Source organism: Biomphalaria glabrata, chromosome 5 (assembly GCF_947242115.1).
Source record: "Biomphalaria glabrata chromosome 5, xgBioGlab47.1, whole genome shotgun sequence".
Lineage (NCBI taxonomy): Eukaryota > Metazoa > Mollusca > Gastropoda > Planorbidae > Biomphalaria > Biomphalaria glabrata.
The window spans coordinates 43,341,687-43,364,727 of record NC_074715.1 but is presented as its reverse complement, the minus strand read 5'-3'; the positions used below and the strand labels follow the sequence as shown (position 1 = coordinate 43,364,727).

General features: G+C 37.5%; 1 protein-coding gene across 1 annotated transcript in view; it reads left to right on the top strand.

Annotated features, from left to right (window-relative positions):
• The first annotated feature begins 1,658 nt into the window (after positions 1 to 1,658).
• The window catches only part of LOC106063662 (transcription factor AP-2-beta-like), a 127,223-nt gene continuing 105,840 nt past the window's right edge, over positions 1,659 to 23,041 (top strand). The window contains exon 1 of the mRNA XM_013222117.2: positions 1,659 to 2,856. Coding sequence (XP_013077571.2) covers positions 2,818 to 2,856 — 39 coding nt within the window. The 5' untranslated portion in view covers positions 1,659 to 2,817. The remainder of the gene's footprint in view (positions 2,857 to 23,041) is intronic.

The following is a 23,041-nucleotide window of genomic DNA, read 5'->3' as shown; positions in this document are numbered from 1 at the left end:
TGACTTCTGTGTGTCTCATAGATCTTGTGACTTCTATGTGTCTCATAGATCTTGTGACTTCTCTGTGTCTCATAGATCTTGTGACTTCTGTGTGTCTCATAGATCTTGTGACTTCTGTGTGTCTCATAGATCTTGTGATTTTCATTGTATCTGCTTCTTAGTTTTTGTGACTAGACATCTGATTTGGCAGTATCAAATGGGGAAATGTCAAATCTGATTTGGCAGAATCACATGGGAAAGTTTCAGAGTCTGATTTGGCAGAATCACATGGAGGAGTTTCAGAGTCTGATTTGGCAGAATCACATGGGAAAAATTCAGAGCCTGTTTTGGCAGTATCACATGGGGGAGTTTCAGAGTCTGATTTGGTAGTATCACATGAGGGAGTTTCAGAATGCCCATAAAAGATCTCGGCAGAGCGCGCCTTGAGACCTTGGACTTACTTTAGTCCTTTTGACACCTAGTGGAAGATAGAGCCGCCACAGTACTTCGCCCTCAGACTCTGTTCAAAGCTATTCCACTCAGCTGGGTCCATGTCCATACTGACGTCTTTACTTCTTGTAACTCTGGACTAAAACCCACGGGGAAAGAAAAAGGCTTTAAGAAATTCCGACACTAACCGAGACCAGTCGTTATAGAATGAAAGGAGACTCTTCATCGCCTCTTTGTTTGAAGAGTTCCGCAAGCAACTACTTGCAAGACGGTCTACTTTGTTATTTTGTTTTTCTTATGATGTTATCTATCTAGCTACTTTGAATAATCCTTTGCTTATTACGAATTATCTATCATAATCTATGTACTTGTTTGAATAATCATTTACCTAAGAAGTAATCTTATTTTGGATACGTCTTGGCTCCTTCCAGTTTTCTATTGTTGAAGGAAATAACCTTACCTTTAGAAGGAAGTTTGGAACACTGAATTATTGACCTAATCTAGTTTGTACTTTATTAACAAGCTACCATGGCATGTGGGGCTCTACAATAAAATACTATAAGAGGCATATTTTACGCCTGGTTACACCGTTGTTTGTTCTGTCAATAAATCTCTTTGTTTTCAAGTCTGTCAAGTCTCAAAAAAGATGAAAATGACCAAATTACGGTTATATTGTTTATTGTTGTACGCTTCCTCTCTCTCCCATCTGTTCAGCACTTGGTGAGGTGACCTTGGTGTTTAGACTAGGTGTTGCCGGCCACACGAGTTCCCTGGCTCTGAACACCATGACGCAAAGTCAGTGCCTCAAGTCTGCTAGCTGCCAGATCTGTTGGTACATTTTATTTGTTACAACATTATCTGGAATAAGAGTGAGGGGGAGAAAAAAATAAAGCCCCTCTATAGTTCTACCCCTCTCCAATACGAACCAAAGCCTCGGTTGACAGGCAGGTCTCGAGTATTGGCAGACGCGAGAACAGCAGAAACGGGGGGAAAAATGGTAAAGGCATATCTCGCGCTAACAGTACGCGTCCATTTTTTTTTAAATGTGGGCGGGGCTGGACAATGTCGCTCCGCCCTTTTCTCCAAATATGCTGGCATCAGTCAATAAGCGACAGTTGACTGGGCGAGATAGAGGGCTGGCTCGCTAGGTGGAAATCTAGCCGTGGAGAAAGAAAAAAAAATAATAGAGGTAAAATGATAAACCCCTTCCACCCCTTTCTAAAACTGTTTTGAGGAAAAGGAAAGAGTGAGAGAGAGAAATAGAGAGAATTGAATAAAAAAAAAAAAGGTGAAAAAATATGACAGGCAAAATCTTTGAATGGTTATAGCGCTGGACGAGAAGGGGAACTAACCGCGCTTAGTCGTAGCAGCCGAGGTGAGACGCAGGGTTCGAGGATCGCTCGAGGTTAGCTACCATCAACATCGGCACTTCAAGAAGTGACTTGCGAGATTTTCAGTTGTTTTTTTTCTTCTCTTATTAATTTTCGTCGTTCCAATTTTTATGTGTTAAAGAATCCGCGAAGAGCCGTGTGCACGCCGCCGTCGCAGGGTCGGAGACATCACTTCAGGCGATTAGGCAACACTTGACATCACTCGCTGCCAGCTATTTCTGCCCCTGAGCCATGGAGGATCATACCGCGTCTTAAGGTGTCGCGGAACCCCCCGAACGTCTTCTTAATTGCATACGCCTATGTGTCACTTAGCTTGATTTCAATGCACGGGACTTAGCCGAAAATTTCCAGCAGATGTTTTGAAGAAAAAACATTCAACGATTAACCGTGTGAAGTCAGCAGTCTATCTATTGGAATAACAGTTGTGATTTATATGCATTTATACATTTTGATTGGCCCGTGTGCTTTACTTTGTGCTGGCTGCGTGTTTTACTTTGTGCTGTATTCCACTAAGCGTGCCGTGTTGTTCTTGATCGGACAGATGTGTTTTGTGATTTGATGGATTTAAATCCACTCGTTATTGGCGCTGTCCCATTCACTAGAAGTGGTCACTGTGAACACATAATGCAGTACTTAGTAGTCGCTAGTGTTCGGTTATTAGTATAAATAAGTAGTTGGTACAATAATGAACGATTTGACATCTTAGTATATTCATTAAGAAGCCAGAGAACTATGGCTGTCATTAATGAGTTCAGAGGTCATCAGAGAATTACCTGTATGCTTGTTGTCACCTGTCTCTAATTAAACAAGAGCCGTAATTAAATCTCAGATTGTGTGTTTCTAAACGCTTCTAAACGCTTCTCTTGTTCAGTGTTTAAAGGTGAGAAAACGTTCAAAAAGGATTATCCCCAGTGGCTTGACTTCCAGGCGAGTAAGGTCCAGTCGTGTCCAGTTAAGAATTCGGTAGGGCGCTGGGATATACATCATTGACGCCATCATGTCCTTCCTGGCACTGGAGACACCGCAACCCTGGCAGGTAAGATAATAGAGCACACACCTACCACCACAATCTCATAGTAAAAAAATAACCCTTTAAAAGCATCGACTTTGAAATCGTACAAATAATCTCAAACGCTGAATAAATATTTTAACCATAAAAAAAACATCCTATTGGTACCCGACTATAACATTTTACCTTCGTTGAGAAGATATATAGGTCATAGATATTGTATACAAACACAAGAGTTCTTATTGTCCTTTTGCAATTACATTTTTGAATAAAACCAACAACTTTCTGATGTAAACTTCACATGTAATGTTTGGGTAAAAATTTGTGGTATGAATATACATCTCTTTCTCTTTCGTTGTGATGTTGTTGTTGTTGTTGTTGTTATTCGTAATGCACAAGTTGTAAGACCAAATCCCTTAAAGTTAAGAAAGAAATTACATTAATATTATTATTACCATGTGTTTCGGCTATAACAAAAACTATCAATTGTGATAGTACGAATGCACTACTAAGAAATAGATATTCACTTCTTGACCGGGAACATATTTAGAGCGAGATAAGCCTGAAATTATTCCATATTAATTCAATGGAAAAGTACAAATGAAAAGATTTGAACTGTAAGGAATACAACGCATGGGCGTTAATGCTGACCACTCAACTAGTTTTCAGATCAAAGACTTTTGACAAACAGAAACGGTAGTACAAACAAACCCGTTGCCAAGAAAACCGAATCACAGCGTTTCCTTTAATCGAATTGAAATATATTTGTGTGTGTGTGTGATTGATTCATATAGATATATATGTGTGTGTGTGTGTGATTCATATAGATATATGTGTATGTGTGTGTGTATGAATGGATGTCGCTCAAATTCAACTCTCTCAAGTTTGGTGATTTCACAAGAGTATCAACTTGTCACAGAAACCTACGTCCAGTGAAACCTACTTCCAATGAAACCTACTTCCAGTGAAACCTGTGTCCAGTGAAACCTATGTCCAGTGAAACCTATGTTTAGTGAGTCATTGTCTCAATGTCTCTGACTTTGTTAGTGCAAAAATATTGGTAGTTCATTTCAACTGTCTAATCTAGCGCAACAAAATACACTACAATCTGATCTAGTCCAATCAAAGGTTACCTCCGATAAAAAAAAAAAGACCAACATGAAATGTTTACTACTATGAAGAGGATTCGGTAAACCTGACACACACACACACACACACACACACACACACACTCACGCACACACGCACATATATAACTAATGTATTTGAAGAATTGAAATCTACATTCATGTAACAAGAACAATTAACTTTTTAGGAGTGTTTGTATTGCGCCGAACTCTGAATACAATCATAATTGTTTCACTATCTTAAAAGGTCATGAATAGAAGTAATTATCTTATCTTTATTATTTCACTCTTGTTTAAGGAAAAAATATGACAACGACAGAACTCAGGGTGTAGCAATTATTTCGGGTTCGGCGATCAAATACGTCACTCTCCGTTCAATGTCGTGATGTCAATAAATAAATGATATAGATGAAGAGAAGGCACTTTGATAGAGTTGATGTTAGGGCTCTAGGGTTTAGATTTAGAAGCAAGCAGAACTATCATTTTGTATGTAAAAAGAGGTCCACCAAAATAAGGTTCTTTGATAGTCCTATTTATATTCAGAAAAAATATAATTTATACATCGGAACTATAGAACGCAAAGAAGTATCTACTTTAGACAAACATTTTATTCGGGCTATTGAAAGTGTTGGTGGTGGCAGTTTATCGAGTTCAACTTCAGTTCTATACAAGCTCAATAATTTTTCTGCAAGGACACTTCTATATCTACACTGTTTGTTTTGTTATGTGTACACATTTGTTTTGTACATACAATGAAGCAAGAGGGAAAAAACTTGTAGAATTTAGTCGTGTAGTTTATACTTAAATGTCACTTTATCAAAGTTCAACACTAGGTAATTGCTTTGGATTCGAACGCTAACCATCTGGATTCATTTTTTAAAAAATACAAACTTAAATATTGATTTGCAGTGTTTAGGCCATGATTTAATTTGTACATAGTGGGATTTGGAGCAATTACTCAACAACAATGTTATTTAACATTGTTTCGTTCGGGGTCGTATCTATTTCAGACACATATCTATCATACGGGCTGCATGAACGTAACACGTCAGAGACGTAGTTTGGGGACCGCTGCTCTAGAATAACATCAACTGCCGGCAGGGTTTGAACCTAGATCGGTTCATTAATTGCTGGTGATTAATTATATTGTTTGATATCCAATTAAGAATAATAAATGCTACTTAATGAGTGATGTATAAATATTTCAGACACATGTATGTCACGGGCCTCCATATATTTCAGACACTTATCTGTGTCACTGACCTATATATATTTCAGACACATATCTATGTCAAGGACCTATATATAGAATATTTCAGACACTTATCTATGTTAAGGGCCCATATATAATATTTCAGACACCTATCTTTGTCACGGGCCTATATATATTTCAGAAACATATCTATGTCACCGGCCTATATAAATTTCAGACACTTATCTATGTCACGGGCCTATGTATATTTCAGACACATATCTATGTTACGGGCTGCATGAAAGTAACAAATCTTCGAGTCCAGTGCTTCCTTCACGACTTCAATAAACACTGTGGGCTGAAGTTACGAGGGACAGGATAGCATCACGTCAGGGACGTAGTTTGGGGACCGCTGCTCTAGAATAACATCAGCTGCGGGCAGGGTTTGAACCTAGATCAACCATGTCATCAGCCTACCGCAAGTCCAGCTAGCCTTTCTAATTGAAGACAAGATGGCTGCTATTGATCCGTTTCAATACGTTAACAATTAATTATTGAAATTCGCAGGTCAACTATTTATTACCATAACTACATCCTATGGATGGATTCTATTCATAGAAGTCCAATCAATAATTTCTCATTCGTCTAGTTAAACTCAATCTGTTTTGATTGTAGTGTGATACCATCCCATTGTCTGTGTTTGGTCTGGTACAGAGCGTTCTATGTAAAATGATAAACTTGGATGCGAGTTGTCTACATACAGTGATAAGTTGTCTACCCATGTTTATTTTTTTGTTCTGTTAAGTAGTCGGATTAAATAGCAAGCTTTGATTAGAAGTAATATTATTTTTATGGAAGTTTTCTATTGTCCCTCTGACAATCTTCCATCTTTCTTCTTTCTCTTTTTCTGTGACTCTCTTTTTCTTGTCGTCGCTTTTCTTTGTATTCAGTGTAAACATTTGGAAACATATTTTCTCAAAGTCGGTCTGTTCTCAAAGCACCCCCCTCTCACCCGATTCCCAAATCTTTCTCAAATGTGTATGACATCTAAACGTCCACTACTAATGCCTATGATTTGGTCATGCACTTGCATCTATTCTCATAACACTACCCCAGTTTGCCATCAGCGCCACACCTTGGGCTTCTTGAACTCCCCATTTACCATCGATAAGTTATTGACATTCATAAACTGAACTTCTGAGCAGCAGCAATAGCCAATCAATGGCCACTGGTTTGGACTCATCAGCGTGCTCATCTCCATTAAAACACACGCACTCGCGCACAATCTCATTGGTCTACATTGAACTCAACCTTTAACTCATCCAAATGAGCTCAGTTGACCGTGGCGTTAACTCACACTCAACTAGACCCCCCCCCCCCATCCTACCACACGCTTGGCGCAATGTGTTGACTTGTCTTCTGTTTACCTAATGCATCAACTTACTCATTTGATGAGAGGAGGAGGGGGGGGGGACCACTTTCCACACTCCCTCCGCCTCTCTGTGCCCTTCTCCCTGTGTCAATTTGATCAAAGTCTTGCCAAGATTTATCTCTACTCACACACGCGCGCTGACTGGCTCACACACACACACACACACAGAGTCGCAGCACACGTTACACACTGCACTCCCATCTACACAAGCACACCTGACTACTTTGTCCTCTCATTACGCACCGGCTGCGGCTGGGGGTGACGATTGGAACTGGTCAATACTCTCTTGACGGCCCAGGTACAACCGGAGCTGCACCGTATGTCCGCCCCCGCTAGTTCTTGTGTAGGGACAAAGTGTCGATTGGTTTGTTCTGTCGCATCCGTGGCTGAGTGTAAAGTAGGGCAGCTTAGTGAAACACTTTCTGGTGTGTTTCAGTTTGTACCTCCAGTCACGTCTGTAGACATTGCAGCGCAGAGAGGTAACAAATCGGGCTTGCAATCATACCTGATACTTTACAGAATCACATTGAAAACAGAAGATAAGAAGAAGGGAACGGGTTCTCAGCCAGAGAAACCCAATGACTTGGCAGAGTTTCTAATTAACAAGCACCATTCGATGAACACGGGGATACCCTTAGGACGTTTAAATCGTCTTTATTAAAGGAACGTCTTTTCCTTTTTGGATAAGATAATAATAATAATATTAATAATAATAAACTTGATTGTCCTGGAGGAAAATCTATTACACAATTGTGACTCTCAAAAAAAAAAAAAAAACACAAAACAACAACAACATATAAATGCGATGTTAAGTGTAAAATTACAGCTTATTTTCAGTACATGTATTGTTATTTTAACACCAGCCAGAACCACGCCATGACATGTAGACTTGCAATCTTGTCGGTCGCTCTAAAACGTTTGATCTATTTCTGTGTCAGCTACTTTGTGAGAGTCCTCTGGTCGACCAATCTTCTTCTCATCTATGACTTCTAATCTTCAAGCTGTTGTCTCTTTCTCTTCGCTGCAAAGACTTTACAAGACTATTTCGTTGTTTAGGTCGCCATTGGGAGGCGCGGCGGCTGAGTGGTAAAGCGCTTGGCTTCCGGACCGAAGGGTCCCGGAGTAGAATCCTGGCGAAGACTGGGAATTTTAATTTCGGGATCTTTAGGGCGCATCTGAGTCCAGCCAGCTGTAATGGGTACCTGACGTTAGTTGGGGAAAAGTAAAGGTGGTTGGTCGTTGTGCTGGACTTAGAGACCCTCGGAACACAGAAATGAATCACATTTACATCCTTTGCCCTATAGATCGTAAGTTCTGAAAGTATAACTTTACTTTTTGTTTTTAATCTTAGGTTCAATTCAACAAAATTCAACAATCCTAAGCAAAGAAGATCAAAGTCTATTCATCATAATTTTTTATAATAAAAAATAAATACATTAAAATTTTTAGCATATTGAACATTATTGCTTTGAATATTTGTATAAAGTGTTTTTAAACAGGTTTAATCCTAAATTTATTGAAACACTGAATGTTACTATTGTAGTGAAAGCTAGTGGCTACCAAATGTTATCAAAATAGGGGTCCACCGAAATTCAACATTAATGTATAGTTAAGGCTAAGAACCGCAAAAATTAGAGCCTCTAAATGTCGACATTATATTGAATGATAGTGCCACCTAAATCTATATTATAAATGAAAAGGGCCACCAAAAATTAACATTATTGCTTAAGTTAAAAGCCACCAAATGTCAATATTATTGTCTAAGTTAGGGCCATCAAATGTCAACATGGTAGTAAATACTTGGGTCCCAATAACAACCCTGATTCCGACTCTGTTTCTCGTTGACTTAACGCCAGCCAGAGATCTTTCAATGATGAACTGAACAAGACAGAGGAGGAGAATGGTGGAAGCGATATTAAGACCGGAAATGACGCACAGAACGCCCAAGGCACAAAACGTAACAAATTATTATTTTTCTTCTTTTTATTACATTTGAAATTTGTTCAGAAAAAATAAAATGTAGGCGTATGTGTCTGTGAGTGTGTGTGTGTGTGTGTGTCTGTATATGCGTGTGAGAGAGAAGAAAAAAGCGCGCAAGATGTTTCAAAATTTTTTTATTGCTTTTATTTTATTCTTTTTTTTTTTTTTTTGACATTTCAATCCAATGTATAAGAAAGAAAGGTCTGGTGGAGAATAGAAAAAGGGGAGACAATGTCATTGTGATGTTAAAGTCATAGAACTAATGGTTTTGAAGAGAATCGCAGGACAATCAAACCAAGAAATGTGAGCATCAAGTGACCACACGGCTATTCACACAATACACAAATGAACCACTTTAGGAACTAGCTATAAAGTTTGGGTTAGTTTCAACTTTGCAGGTAGTCTTGCATTGTGTGGGATATTAGGTGTGATGTATAATGTGTGATGCATAAAGTACGATGTGGTGCTGTAAGATGTGCGATGTTTGATGCGTGATGGTTGATTATGTATAGTGATGTATGATGTGCGATGATGGTGCGTGATATTTGATGTATTATGTGTAATATATTTATTTAAAAAAAATGTAGTTATCGAAAAAAAGAATCCGAGTGAAAAGCCCAAACCCTAATGTCAACGTAAAGCATTTAGCAAGTGCAAGTTTGGAACGGATGACTTGGCTCTCTGAAGATACTTGGATTGAGATCTGGACTGGCTAATTTGTCGGTGAACGAATTGTCTGTGAACGATTTGTCGTGTGAACGATTTGTCGTGAACCAACTGTCGGTGAACAAGCTGTCGGTGAACAAGTTGTCGGTGAACAAGCTGTCGGTGAACAAGTTGTCTGTGAGCAAGTTGTCGGGTGAACGAATTGTCCGATGAACGAAATGTCGGGTGAACGAATTGTCGGGTGAACGAAAAGTTGTGAACGAATTGTCGGGTGAACGAAAAGTTGTGAACGAATTGTCGGGTGAACGAAAAGTTGTGAACGAAATGTCGTGTCCCCGTGGGCTGCTCTGTACACTCTGTACACGAGTATACTCTGAAATAGTGTGTGTGTGAGTGTTTACCTGGACACTTTGTTCTAAAAACAAGACATGGGTTCGGCGAAATGGTAGTTTTGTAAGAGCCACATGAACTTAATGCGCGCTTGAGGAAACCAGCAAAATAAATAAATTCAGTAAGTTAGCGTCACGAGAGTAGCAGACTGCATACTTTACTAACGTCTATAAAGACAAGAATGAAACTTCAATATATAACTATGAAACAGCTTTGGAGTTGATGGAGAGGATGGAGACTATTCGACAGAGAAGTTGGAAATATGAAAGAGAATTTGAATACAAAATTTAATGGAGAATGAGAGAATTTGATATAAAAATTACATAGTGAATTCGATGGTAAATTTTATAGAGATTTCAATGAAAAATTTGTTTGATGGATAATTAGAGAATTTGACGAAGAATCGTTTGTAATGAAAGTTGTAAAAACAAAAAGTAAAAAACATTTGAATTTTTTAGCATAAGTTTTGAAGTAAAGACAAAAATAGAAGGAAGAAACAGTTGGGTGGACATGTTTTACCAGTTGTTTCTTTCTTCTATTTCTTTACATTAGTTTGTTTACAGTTTAAGTATTAGTCTTTTGAAATTTTACAGTTTAATCTAAATTAACCTAATTAAAACCTAATACTAAAATCAAAATTAACAATATAGAAGCAGGACCGGATTTAGACATGATAAGGCTCCAAGCTTTTTAAGATATGAAGCCCTTTGTAATCGACACAAGGGAAGTTTTCCTTTCAAATGTTATTCAAAATGCATTTGCATCCCCGAAACAATTTTCGGGACTTGGAGGCCCTAAGCTATACCTTATGTGACCTTACTAAAGGTTTATCCAGTAAGGCGATAGAAAAACTGTCTTATTATCAATTATACTTGGTGGTATGTGTTCATAAACTCTTGTTGTTGTCATTTTTTATAAAGCTTATATCAACTCACTCTGTCTGTCTGTCTGTCTGTCTGGTAAAAAGTTTCAACTTTTTTTTCTCTTGTTTCCCATACTGGGATCAAGTTAAAACTTTGCACAATTATCCATTGAGCCTGACAAGACATGAATCAATAACACAATTAACCAATTAGTTAATTGATTGCTGGTGATTAATCATATTGTTTGATATCGAATCGAGGGGAATAAATGCTACTTAATGAGAGATGTGGATATATATATATATATATATATATATATATATATATATATATATATATATATATATATATATATATATATATATATATATATATATATAATCCGCTTATTACTTTTTGAGACGTTTACTTCTGTAGCTTACAAATGTTCCTAATAATGTTACATTAATTTAAACGATTCTATTCATACATATTATAAAGATACTTTGTGATTTATTGAAATTGTAATCCTACATGATTACAGCTAGTATAGAAATATACAGAACATTCTCTTCCATTATCTACAATGTAAAATGAAAATTTAAGGAATTCATTGTTCATTCTCCTAGAAGCACGGAGTCCATTAAAAGACCTGATTAAGGCTAATAGAATGGGATACTTTAGTATCGCCTTCATAATCTCGAGTGCTAGTCACCTCCTACTGTCGCATCTTAATATGCAATGTATTAGAAAATAGTAGTGGTGGCGTGATGGCCGCTTGGCTTCTGAAACGTAAAGGATTTTGAGTTCAAATCCCGCTGAGATTTTTTAGCCTCTTGATTGTTAGGAAATCCTTGAATCCATCCAACCCTGACGTTGAGGAAGTGAAGGTCGTTGTCCTGGCCACATGATACAGATGAGCTTTAGATCATCTCTGAGGCATCGCGAGGGTCTGAAAGGGTAACAAAGCAAAATAATTAAATAATTAATTAATTAATGATTTCAAGACCCTGTGATACGAGTGACAAAGTTTTAATTAGATATCTTTCAAAACAAGAGGAAACAGTTAAGTTGGTTTCGAAACGGGGACATTTATGATGACAGTGTCTATTGTAATCACTCGGCCACTTACGACTGTAAAGCTAACTATCGATAGATTAAGAGGTCATCATTTTTTTTCTTTCTTTGGTTGGAGGGAGGGGGGAGTGTATAATGTATTCACGCTGGGTCACGTGCTGCTGGGGGCGCACAACCGCACAACCGTTAACAAAAAGTCTGAATTTCTTCAAACACCAAGAAGCGCTAAATATTTTGTGAGTTGAAAAAAAAACGCTCGTAGCGTTTATATAGGAAACCCGCTAAACTAAATAAGTCCCACAGGTACGCTTTGGAAACGACTCGATTATCTCTTTTGTCTGTTGTGTTTCGTCTGTTGTCCACACAATCCTCTGGTAAACAATGACCTGACATTGAACAAGGCTAACTCTAGAATTTCTTGTGATTCACGGCGCATACGTTCTGGGCTGACCGCAATGAACCTTTTCGAATCAGAAACTGTCCATTGTTCTCGGCTCTATGAAACCAGCGTATTTATTATTCAAGTCATACTTCTGAAAATGTTCTTTACAACAGTGTGGAGTCTAAGACCAGTCAAGGAGCGTTTCACTATTTGTATTTTCCTCGGGTTATTGTTTTGTTTTCTTCTATTCTGATTCGAGTTTTTAGAAAACAGAAGGATTTCTGCTTGAAATATATATATCTTGAAATTTTAAAAAGTTTAATCTTTGCCAACCAAAGAAAAGGCACAATATAATAATAAATGGCTCGAATACCTAGAGCACATCATTTATAAATGAGAGTCTGAGCTGCTCAGCAATCTCCATTAGAAGAAATAAAAGTAATGTTAACAAAGAGAAAATATTCCAACGACAAAAGTCATGAAAATCAAAGAATATTCACAAACACACCCATGAAGTGGGGATAATTCACACGATGATTGCAAGTATAGTATCTGATTTGTTTCTGTGTAAGTAGATGTATGAATCCATCTCTCGTGATGTCAAATAATCTATTCATATAAAAGCTATATAAAGTTTATTGTAGGTCTTAGCAGAAACGTATTTAAAAAAAAAACAGAGTGATGTCCCTTCCTTGGTCCTACAAGAAACCTCCATTTTCACAGTTAGCGTTTAAAACAAAAGCATGAAGACCACAAAACAGAATGAGAAAGTTGCGGGTAGTAGTGAGAACAGGTGGACCTCGAGCCAGTGACGCTCCGTGCTCCTCCAGCTTCCGCTCAGTAAACATTTCACAGATGGTCAACGCAGGAAACAGTTTTGAAAAGATCCATGTATTTGTCCACTAGTATTTTACGACGTTACTAACTAATTACTAACTACTAACTAATTACTTAACTGCTTGATGACCCAGACACATTTTTTCGTATACAGCATCGATCCAATGATCAGTTAAACTTAATGCTAAGTAATAAACTTAGTCCTTTAAACCTTTAAACACATTTCCCTCCATTGAGTACAAGTCGTCATGTAATCTCTATTTCTTCACATCTTCTACTTCCTCACATCTTCTACTTCCTCACATCTTCTACTTCCTCACATCTTCTACTTCCTCACATCTTCTACTACCTCACATCTTCTACTTCCTCACATCTTCTACTTCCTCACATCTTCTACTACCTCACATCTTCTACTTCCTCACATCTTCTACTTCATCACATCTTCTACTTCCTCACATCTTCTACTTCATCACATCTTCTACTTCATCACATCTTCTACTTCCTCACATCTTCTACTTCCTCACATCTTCTACTTCCTCACATCTCTACTTCCTCACATCTCTACTTCCTCACATCTACTTCCTCACATCTTCTCCTTCTCTGCTTTCAGATTGTGAACAAAAAAGGTAACAAAAAAAAAGTTTTCCTTTAAAAATCCTCCTTTAAAATTTTGATGACTTTCGTAAGTGCCTATAGTTTACTCTTGATAAATCACGAGTGATAGATTTAAAAAAAAAACACTAATGAACATTTGTTCCCCGCCCCTATTGCCCCCTCCCCACGAAAAAAAAAATCATGGTTAAAACGAATGTTAAATTTAGTTAACTCTTAGTGAATAGAACCCACATGCGGGAAAATCCGCTGTCTCTTCGAGATAAAGATTATCAAGACCAAATTACACAGAAAACTCAAACAAAATATTTTCATTAGGAACTTACAAACAATTTATTTCATACCTTCCGAGAATAAATATTATAGGCACATTGAACTATTGAAGAATAATTTATCATCCCAATTATAATTTTTATATATTAACAGAAACACTCTAACATTAATTAAATACCTTCAATATTTGTTGTTATAATATATACATTTTTTTTCAATAAGGTGGTATGAATGAAATTTATACTTGATTAACTGTATTATTAAATTTTTTATTACTTTTCAAGGTTTTTTAAAATGTTATTTATATTTAAAAACACAAGCATTTTTTTCTAGCTTATTTTTGAAGACAATAAATTAAGTCAATGTCATTAATATTAATAAGAATAATATTGACCACAAAATAATTAATTCTAGTTTTTAATTATCATTAAAAAAAAGGATTGAATCATTTTTTTTAAATAATAATAAACTAAAAAAAAATAATCTTTCTTTAAATGGCAGGTAATTTATTAGTGATTAAAACCATTTTAGATTTGCATTAAGTTTTAAATACACAGACCAGCACACGGACACACACAACCAGAAGACAAACATTAGATTAATCATGATTATAGATGAATGTCGGATGAAACATCGTCTGATTAAGACAGTATCCCCTCTTGTGAAATCTTAAATTAGCGGTGAAACATTCAACCAATCGCAACATTCAACCAATCCCAACAATCAACGATTGGGTTGTCTTTTTGAAAGCCACAAAACTTCCCCCATCACAATGGCAATTATATTTGGCATGATGCCACGACTCCGTAGTCTTTTATTTCTTCCTCGGAGATTTTTTTTTTTTTACTTAAAAAGTTTACAATTGAAAGCATAAGACATTCTGAGGCGTCTTCAAATCCGACCCTCGGGCGAGCCAAAAAAAAAGATGGCCGACTTGAATTGCACATAGCAGAAAGATACACATTTTTTGTTTCTCATGGACCACAAAGTTTGTCGAGATTAAAATTGTCCAATGGGTAATACTTTAATAGAACAAACAAGGTCATGTGATGACAATGTCCTCTTGCATGTGTGCGGGAATCTGTTGTGTGTGTGTGAGAGAGAGGGAGAGAGAGAGAGAAAACGGACAAAAGAGTATCCTGGGAAATAATTCAGGCGTATCCTAAGATGTTTTCAGCTTTGAATGTTTTCTTGTCAATAATGTTTCTGCATAGAACTAGCGATAGGGTTCGATCAAAACTCGTCACTGTACGGGCTACTTCTATAATAGCTTAACGTAGCAAATTAAAATCAGTGCCGGGTTTAAACGTACGCTAACCTGGCTAGGGCTTAGAAATTATTCTGATGAAATTAAACACAAACACACATATTTAAAAAAAAAAAATATAATGCATTAATTATTTTATTTTTTATCTGACTTTTGAAACATATAGACACACATACATTTATATACTTGGAACAAAACTTTAACAACCACAAACTTACAACAATTTTCAATAAAAAAACTGTTTTATTTTTGGCTTGTCCACACTTCAAATCTCATCCTACACTCACACATAACTCAATCACCTATTAGCACCTTCAATATTTATAATCTTTATATAACGTCTGTAAAGACGCACCTTAGGTGACTGTTAGTGAACGCACTATTATGACGACATTAATACAAAAGGGAAACTGTAAGGTAACTACTAGCTATAGATGAAACAGACAGTTGAGGCTAGGCTTTCAAAGAGGTAACATCGTACATAGTAGTGACTGAGACTAGTCTGTTCCCGTACTGAATTAAACAGTTATAATTCTTCATACGCCTGTTGGCTGTGGAGTGTTGTTAGTTATTTGCGCGTCTGTAACCACGAACTGTACGCATTTCTTCTTAATCCAAGATGCCTTCAAGAGAAAAAAAAGCACGCGACGATGTCAAGAGAAACCGGAAAAGACGATCACATTCAAGCTTTGAGACAATTGGTCCTAATTCTGAAAATCTTGTCTAATTCGTCCCTACTACTAAAGTTAACGGATTGGCTGGCATTCTAACTTGGCTTCCAAAAGTAACCTAACCATTGAAACTGAAATTTCAATATAAATATGTAGGTTTTGTTGGTTGGTTTCCTTCAGTCGTAGATCGACTAAGGTTCTTTTTGGATCTTTTCGTAGAGCACATTTTTACGCGACTGAAGAGCCCTATTCTGGAGCGACTGAAGAGCCCTATTCTGGAGCGACTTTCTTGTATACAAGTAACGCAAGTAAAGGTAGAATTTGCTTTGGCGGTTGAGGAAACAACCATTTCTTTTTCACTTGGCTCGCTTTTCTTCCAGACATGAAAATCAATGCTTTTCGCTGCACAGAGCTTTCTTGGTCACTATCTTTCTCCTGCTGCCCAGTCTAGGACTCAGCCACGACTAAAGTAGGCAGAAGTATATTTAACTTAGATCTATAACACCTACATACAAATGAGATAGTTTGGTAAAACGTGTCGATTTTGTATAACTGTTGTAACATGATTTCATTGTTGACGTGGTCTGGTGTCTTTGACATCCTACCTTGATACTATTAAACTTGCTGGCATTTAAGTGACAGTCCTCTGTGACATGGCAGCCATTTGTCACATGCCAGCTCTATGTGACATGACATTCTTCGGTGTGATGACAGCCATGTGTCATGACTTTCCGCTGTGACATTGAATCGAAATACCCCTTTCAGACATTGCGACAAGGTCATTTGTATCTGTGGCAGACTCTTAACGAGGGTGTTATGTGACCAGCACAATCACCAACCGCCTTTGTTTTCATCGACTAATTTCAGCTACCTATTAGAGTTGGGTGGACTCAGGTGCACCCTTAAAATCCCGAAATTCTTCACCTAGATTTGAACTCGGAACCCCTCGGCTAGGAAGCCAAGCGCTTTACACTCGGCCACCACGCATTACTTATGTGACATGACAGCCCTATATGACATGACAACCTGTTGTTTTTTTTTTACAGCCGACTCTTATTAACAGATAAAAAATACAAGGAGTAATTGGACAGCATCTTCTCACAAACTGAGCATAAAATACGCTTGGAGAATAAAATACATTTAAAAAATGCTCCATAAATTTTACATTTAAAAATATCAATTTAAAGTCTAAATGGACAACTCAAATATTTATGTAGATCTAAAAACTCTGGCTTCATGATTATATTTCATTTTTATCTTTTTTTTTTTTTTTTGTTTATTACATTCACGTCAAGGCTTGGTTATTACATTTTGTTTCGTAAAATAAAAACTCGACATAAAAAAAAGTCAGAACCTTGGAAAAAGAAACGAAACTAATGCAATCTGATATAAATCATCAAGAAAGGAAAAAAAAAAACGTGCTTTTTTCTCTCGAAATAAAGATGTAAGACGTAATTCCTTTGTCCGCGCGATTTCGATGCACGTATTTTTTTTTCTTCTAGAATTGTGCTGCAATGTCCCGCCCCCTCTTCTGTTTTTTTTCTAGCGCCCCCCCCCCCCTGCCTCACCAATCATACCCAATCTTGAGATAATAAAGAAATAATTACGGCGACAAACCAAACACCCCACGGGGAAGATCTTTTTAAAACCATGAGCAAGGAATTAATATGAATATTAAATAAATCAGCAGTTTGAGTTTCCACTTGAACAGGTCTCTTTGGTAGTGGTGTGGAGGGGGGGTGGTATAGTCGAAACGAGGAGAAAAAGAAACGGGTCGGGTAGGGAGGTTGTCCTCAAAAGGGAGGCGAAAGAAATGGAAAGAAGGAATAATTATTTTCAGGATTCTTTCTTATTTGTATTATTTCTCCGCCTCTTCTTTTTTTTTTTATCCCTCTCAAGGCTGACTAGATCTGTTCGTTGACCTAGTCCACAATGTATAGAGTCGATTCACGACGTGTTTTTAGAGCTGCTTTAGGAATGACGTAGTCCCACGTGTTTGTCTTGGGCTGCACTGTGTGTACACGTAGATGTCTTTAGTTAAAAAAAAAAGTAAAGTTCCCCTTTCAGACCATGCGGGGATGATGGGCAGATGATGTTAAGGTCATCTGTTTCTTTGGCCAACGGTTAACGAGCAATGTGCACAACAACCAACCGCTTTTATTTTCCCCAGCTAAAGTCAGGTACCCATTAGAGTTGGGTGAAATCAGGGGCGCCCTAAAAATCCCGAAATTCAAAATTCTAGTCTTCACCGAGATTCGAACCAAGGATCCCAGGTTCGGAAGCCAAGCGCTTAACCACTCAGCCACAGCGAAAAGTGCTTAGTATAATACTTCGAGTACATGAAGGAGGAGTGCAGTATGTCTCGTTCTAAAACATTTCCTCCAGCCTGCGCTCACTATTGCGCATGTCACTGCCACTGTTTACACTAAATATCATTCCAGGTGGCACCATATAGTTTACAACACATCTGTTTAGATCTTGGGTTGGATTTTTTTTGGCACTGTGTGGCACTGTGTGGCATTGTGTGGCACTGTGTGGCATTTTGTGGCACTGTGTTGTATTGTGTGACACTGTGTGACATTGTGTGGCACAGTGTGGCTCTGTGTGGTATTGTGTGGCACTGTCTGGATGATACTATTCAATGCTTCACTGTTTCTAATATGATTAAGGCCACGGCTCTTGCGCTTTCTTAATTAGCTTCGGACACTGCTACGTTTAGTAATGAACGTTAAGGAATAAATTAACGAAATAAAGGTTGCTTGGCTGTCATATATACGGTTCTGGCTGTCATATATACGGTTCTGGCTGTCGTATATACGGTTCTGGTTGTCATATATACGGTTCTGGTTGTCGTATATACAGTTCTGGCTGTGATATATACGGTTCTGGTTGTCATATATACAGTTCTGGCTGTCATATATACGGTTCTGGCTGTCATATATACGGTTCTGGCTGTCATATATATACGGTTCTGGCTGTCATATATACGGTTCTGGCTGTCATATATACGGTTCTGGCTGTCATATATACGGTTCTGGCTGTCATATATACGGTTCTGGCTGTCATATATACGGTTCTGGCTGTCATATATACGGTTCTGGTTGTCATATATACGGTTCTGGCTGTCATCACGGTGGGTCCTAGCTCTACCCTGCCCTCCCATGCCGTCCTACTTGCAAAACAAAACAAAACAAAACGCAAATTTGGTTAAAAAGTGCAATATAAAAAATAAATTTAAAAAATACGGAGCTTTTATTGAGTAAAATGGCATCAATTATTTTGAATCAAACATGTATTTAATTTTAGTAAATCGAAACTAACAATAACTTTTGCGTTTAGAAATATTTGTATTAGTTGTTTTTTGTTTAGGGTTAGGGGTTAGGGTTTCATCCTAATAGCAAGCAAACTGTGAGTGTGTTTGTGTGTGTGGGGGGGGGGTGTGTGTGTGGGGGTGTTATCTGGGAGAAGATTTTCGAGCTGCCTTTTCAAAAACAACCAAAAAAAACAACATCCTCAAGCCACTGAGCTATACAAATACTAATAAAAGTAAAAATTTCTATAATCTAAATTTTAACGAACGACCTAATTCTGTACAATCTGCACATTCTCTTAGCTTAGTAGGCTAGTAGGCCCCTACTATCTCTATATAAAACAAAATTAATCAAATTACGACTAATTGTTTAATATGATTGCTTAATTTTTTTGTATTTATTCGTGTTTTGTTATGAGCAATGAATAATTGTGTAAAGTTTCAACTTGATCCGAGAATGGGAAGTGGGAGAAATGACGTGTACAAGATTCCACGCAGACAGAATGAATTGATATGCTCTTTGTAATAAATACATTTTCTCTCTGACATTTAACGACCATGTGAAAAGTGTGTGTGTGTGGGGGGGGGGTGTCTATAAATTTAATGCTTACGTTGTCAAATTCTTATTTTTAACTATGGTGTTATGTCCCTTAGCTCATCCGGTAGTACTTTCCCCCTGGATGTCATGCATCAGTGCACTTGGATGGACACGTGGACGTCCTCAAACCTCAAAAACTTCAAGAGGATTAGAGCTCGAACCTCGGCTCGCAAGCCGAGCACTTAACTAAGCGGTCGTCATGCCCGAACAAAAAAATGTCTACTTGCGTTACATGTTGACATTGGAGTGTATTTATATGCAGAGGGCTAGATAATTATCTTTAATTTACAAAGACATAACTAGCGTTTTAAAGTTTTTTTCAAAATAATCCGGTTTACAAAATGAAAACTAGGCAATAGCCATCATATCATCCCAAATACGCCCCTGACTTTATTAATGTGGTTGCGTTGAGAAGCTGTAATCCATTTAAAATTATGCATGAATCGTTACGAGCCTTGAAGAAATATTAATAATACCACACAGCTTTGAGAAGTCCTATTTCAAAATAAAACCCAAATATTTGTTTTAAGTGCCGATCAAGCTCGTTTCTTTAACACCAAACATTGTATGCAGTTATTGTGTCATACGAATACCCAGTCCAACTTTTCAATAAAACGCCGTCTAGGTCAGGTCTTACTCGGTGTTGGTCTGTAAGGGCAGAGTCGAAATATCGAGCTCGCACGCGCGGTCTCGCGCCTGGTTGTTGTGGAGTAAATTAGCAAACAGTGCTCACTCGATAACCTTCTTACGGTTCGATACTCCAGGACTAACACCCCCCCCTCCTTTTCCCCATCTCCGACCATGTCAGGATGTAGACCAGTCGATCGTGCTCCGGCCCTTCCACGTTCATTACTTGAGCCCCTCACCCCCACCCCACCCTCCCCACTTCCTAGCCTTCAGAGATTCTCGCTGGTGGCCGGACAAGACTGGGGAGTTGTCACCTCTTTGCATCGGCACGGCCAACAAATCTCCTTTCACGATCAGCTAGAAACTAAACTAAAAAGATATTCGATGAACCATCGGCAAACGAGATCGTTTGACTCCCCCGCCCTACCCCACCCATCTCTCTCTCTCTCTCTTTTCTTGGGTGCTAGTTATTACGTTTGCCTCATTCGCTCCCGTACCGCCCCCATTCGCCACAAATTCAATTCGATTTCCCCGGCCAAAGGCTATAACCCAAGCCTGAAAATACAATTACACAAAAATACTGAGACTAAATCAAGAAATAAAACCAAAGACTGGAGTTTGGCATCACAATAAGAAACTGAAATTCAATTTTAAATCTACACTCATTTAATAACATTCACGTAAAACAAAAAAAAAACTTTTAAAAACAAAAGCTTATATTAATGTGCATCTGTCAGTCAAATAATTAAATTTGTAATACATCTAGACTAGCAATAATAAATCTGTGCGATTAGAAATATTTTGTTTGACAATTGTTTTTGTTTAGTGCAATTTCATGCTTTTAGCGTTCTCAATACGCTATGACCCTATCACTTATCTGGACCAGTTAGAAAGGAAAAAACGGGGTATCTGGGTGATCGCTTTTTAAAAAGGGAACGACCTGAATTCGAACTCGTGGGCTAAAGCCTTCTTAGGATTTGCAAGCCAACGCAGTAACCACTTTGCTAGCGAAGAGTCTATGAACATGGAGGATTGTCTAGTTATCTATTGTTTCTATTTCATGTTTGGGTTCACTAAGCCTGAGACGGCAGCCTTATTGAAAAGGGAACTAATTCAGCTTATACCATAACTTCAGTCGAGTACTATTTGTTTCCCTTGGCTGAGGTACCAAACAATGTAATTTTATTACCAATATTTAATTGACTAATTGGTTAATTTTAAATTTATTCTTGTGTTGTCAGATAAAAGAAATAATTGTGCAAAATTTCAACTTGATCCGAGTTTGGGTGTCGGAGAAATAACGTGTACAAACTATTGGCCAGACAATAGGACAAACAAACAGATAGACAGATAGAGTGAGTTGATATAAGCTTTGTAAAAAAAAAGTAGAACAGCCGAGTTATTGTAGTCTAGGGCTAGGCTACGAAATCCATTTTAAAATATATGGATTTTTTTTTATCTATGAGTTCTTCCATAATAGACCAAGAAAAAGTTACACTTACAATAACAAATGTTAAGAGAAATTATATAAGTAGAAGACAGATATAGAATGTACGAGAAACAGTGATTGTTAAATGACATGGAGTTATCGATCATGTTCTAGCTTCCTGGTGTCAGGCCCATCGTGTCATTAGGGGGGGGGGGCAAATAGTAGAGAGAAAGAGGGAGAGACCAAAAAGAAGGCAACTGGAAAACATAGCTATACCTATCATCTCCCTTGGGGCGACGTAGCTGACGTTTAAAGCGGTGTCTCAGTTTGGAGGCTAGCGAAGAAGGGATGTAGAATGGGGATCTATTTTAGGGATCAGTTCAATGAAGAGATAGGGCTAGATTTAGGGTTTAGTTGTGTAACATTTATAAATCAAGATCTCTTAGAAGTTTCAACAATCTCACAAAATAAGAAAAAATCATTTTGTGAAATCAAAGCTAAACAAAGCAGATGAAGAAATGTACTTTTCACCATATAGATCTCATACAGAAACAATCATTTGAAGAATTTTTTTTTTAAATAAGTTCCTGTCGGCCATTTTTTTGTTGTCTTAAATGAAAGAAAGAGAAGTTTTAGGAGAAAGATAAACAAACACGGAAAATCTTTGTCCTCTGTCCTGTTTTGTCCTCTGTCTTGCCTTTGTCCTCTGTCTTGTCTTTGTCCTCTGTCTTGTCTTTGTCCTCTGTCTTGTCTTTGAGGTGTTTTTTTTTCAATTGTATTAAGACGAAAAAATCAAACTATATAAGACATTGACTGCTTTGTAATCTTAAAAACAAGATTACAATTGAAATGAATTCCAATCTGATGACACAGAGTCCAGTTGTCCAGGTTTAGATGGGGAAATAATGCCTCTTTACGAAATAAAAAAAATAATAATCCTTCAATTAGAAATCATAAAATAATACAACACGCTCTATTAACATGCAGTAGAACTTAATTTCAATAATTGACTCACAAAAGTAGACCTAACATGAAACTTGAAACTTATTGACTGACTCCGATTATTGTTTTCCATTAAATAGCTTCACGCATAGACAGGAAAGAACCAGTATCTTCGAGTGCAAAGATCGTCGCTATTTTTTAAAAACTCCTTTGACTACTTTAGTTCTATTGGAAACTTACTGTTGTTTCTGGAAAGGTAAACATGTTTACACAATCACCACGACCTTGACACATATTACTACGTTGATAAAATTTCTTAGCTCTTCTGCTTGTGGCAAAGTTATTAATTATTATTATTAATATTAATTTCTTGACGTTAAAGTTCTGGAAGTTCCTTCAATAAGATAAAATTATTAGACCTAACCCTCCTGATGCTGAGGGTGGCGGCGAGCGAAGTTCGAATCCGGGACAATGGTGATGGAAGAGTAGAGCACATACCACACAACCATGCTGCCAGTAATCTAAATCTCTAATTACAAAAATCTCTCTGAAATAATA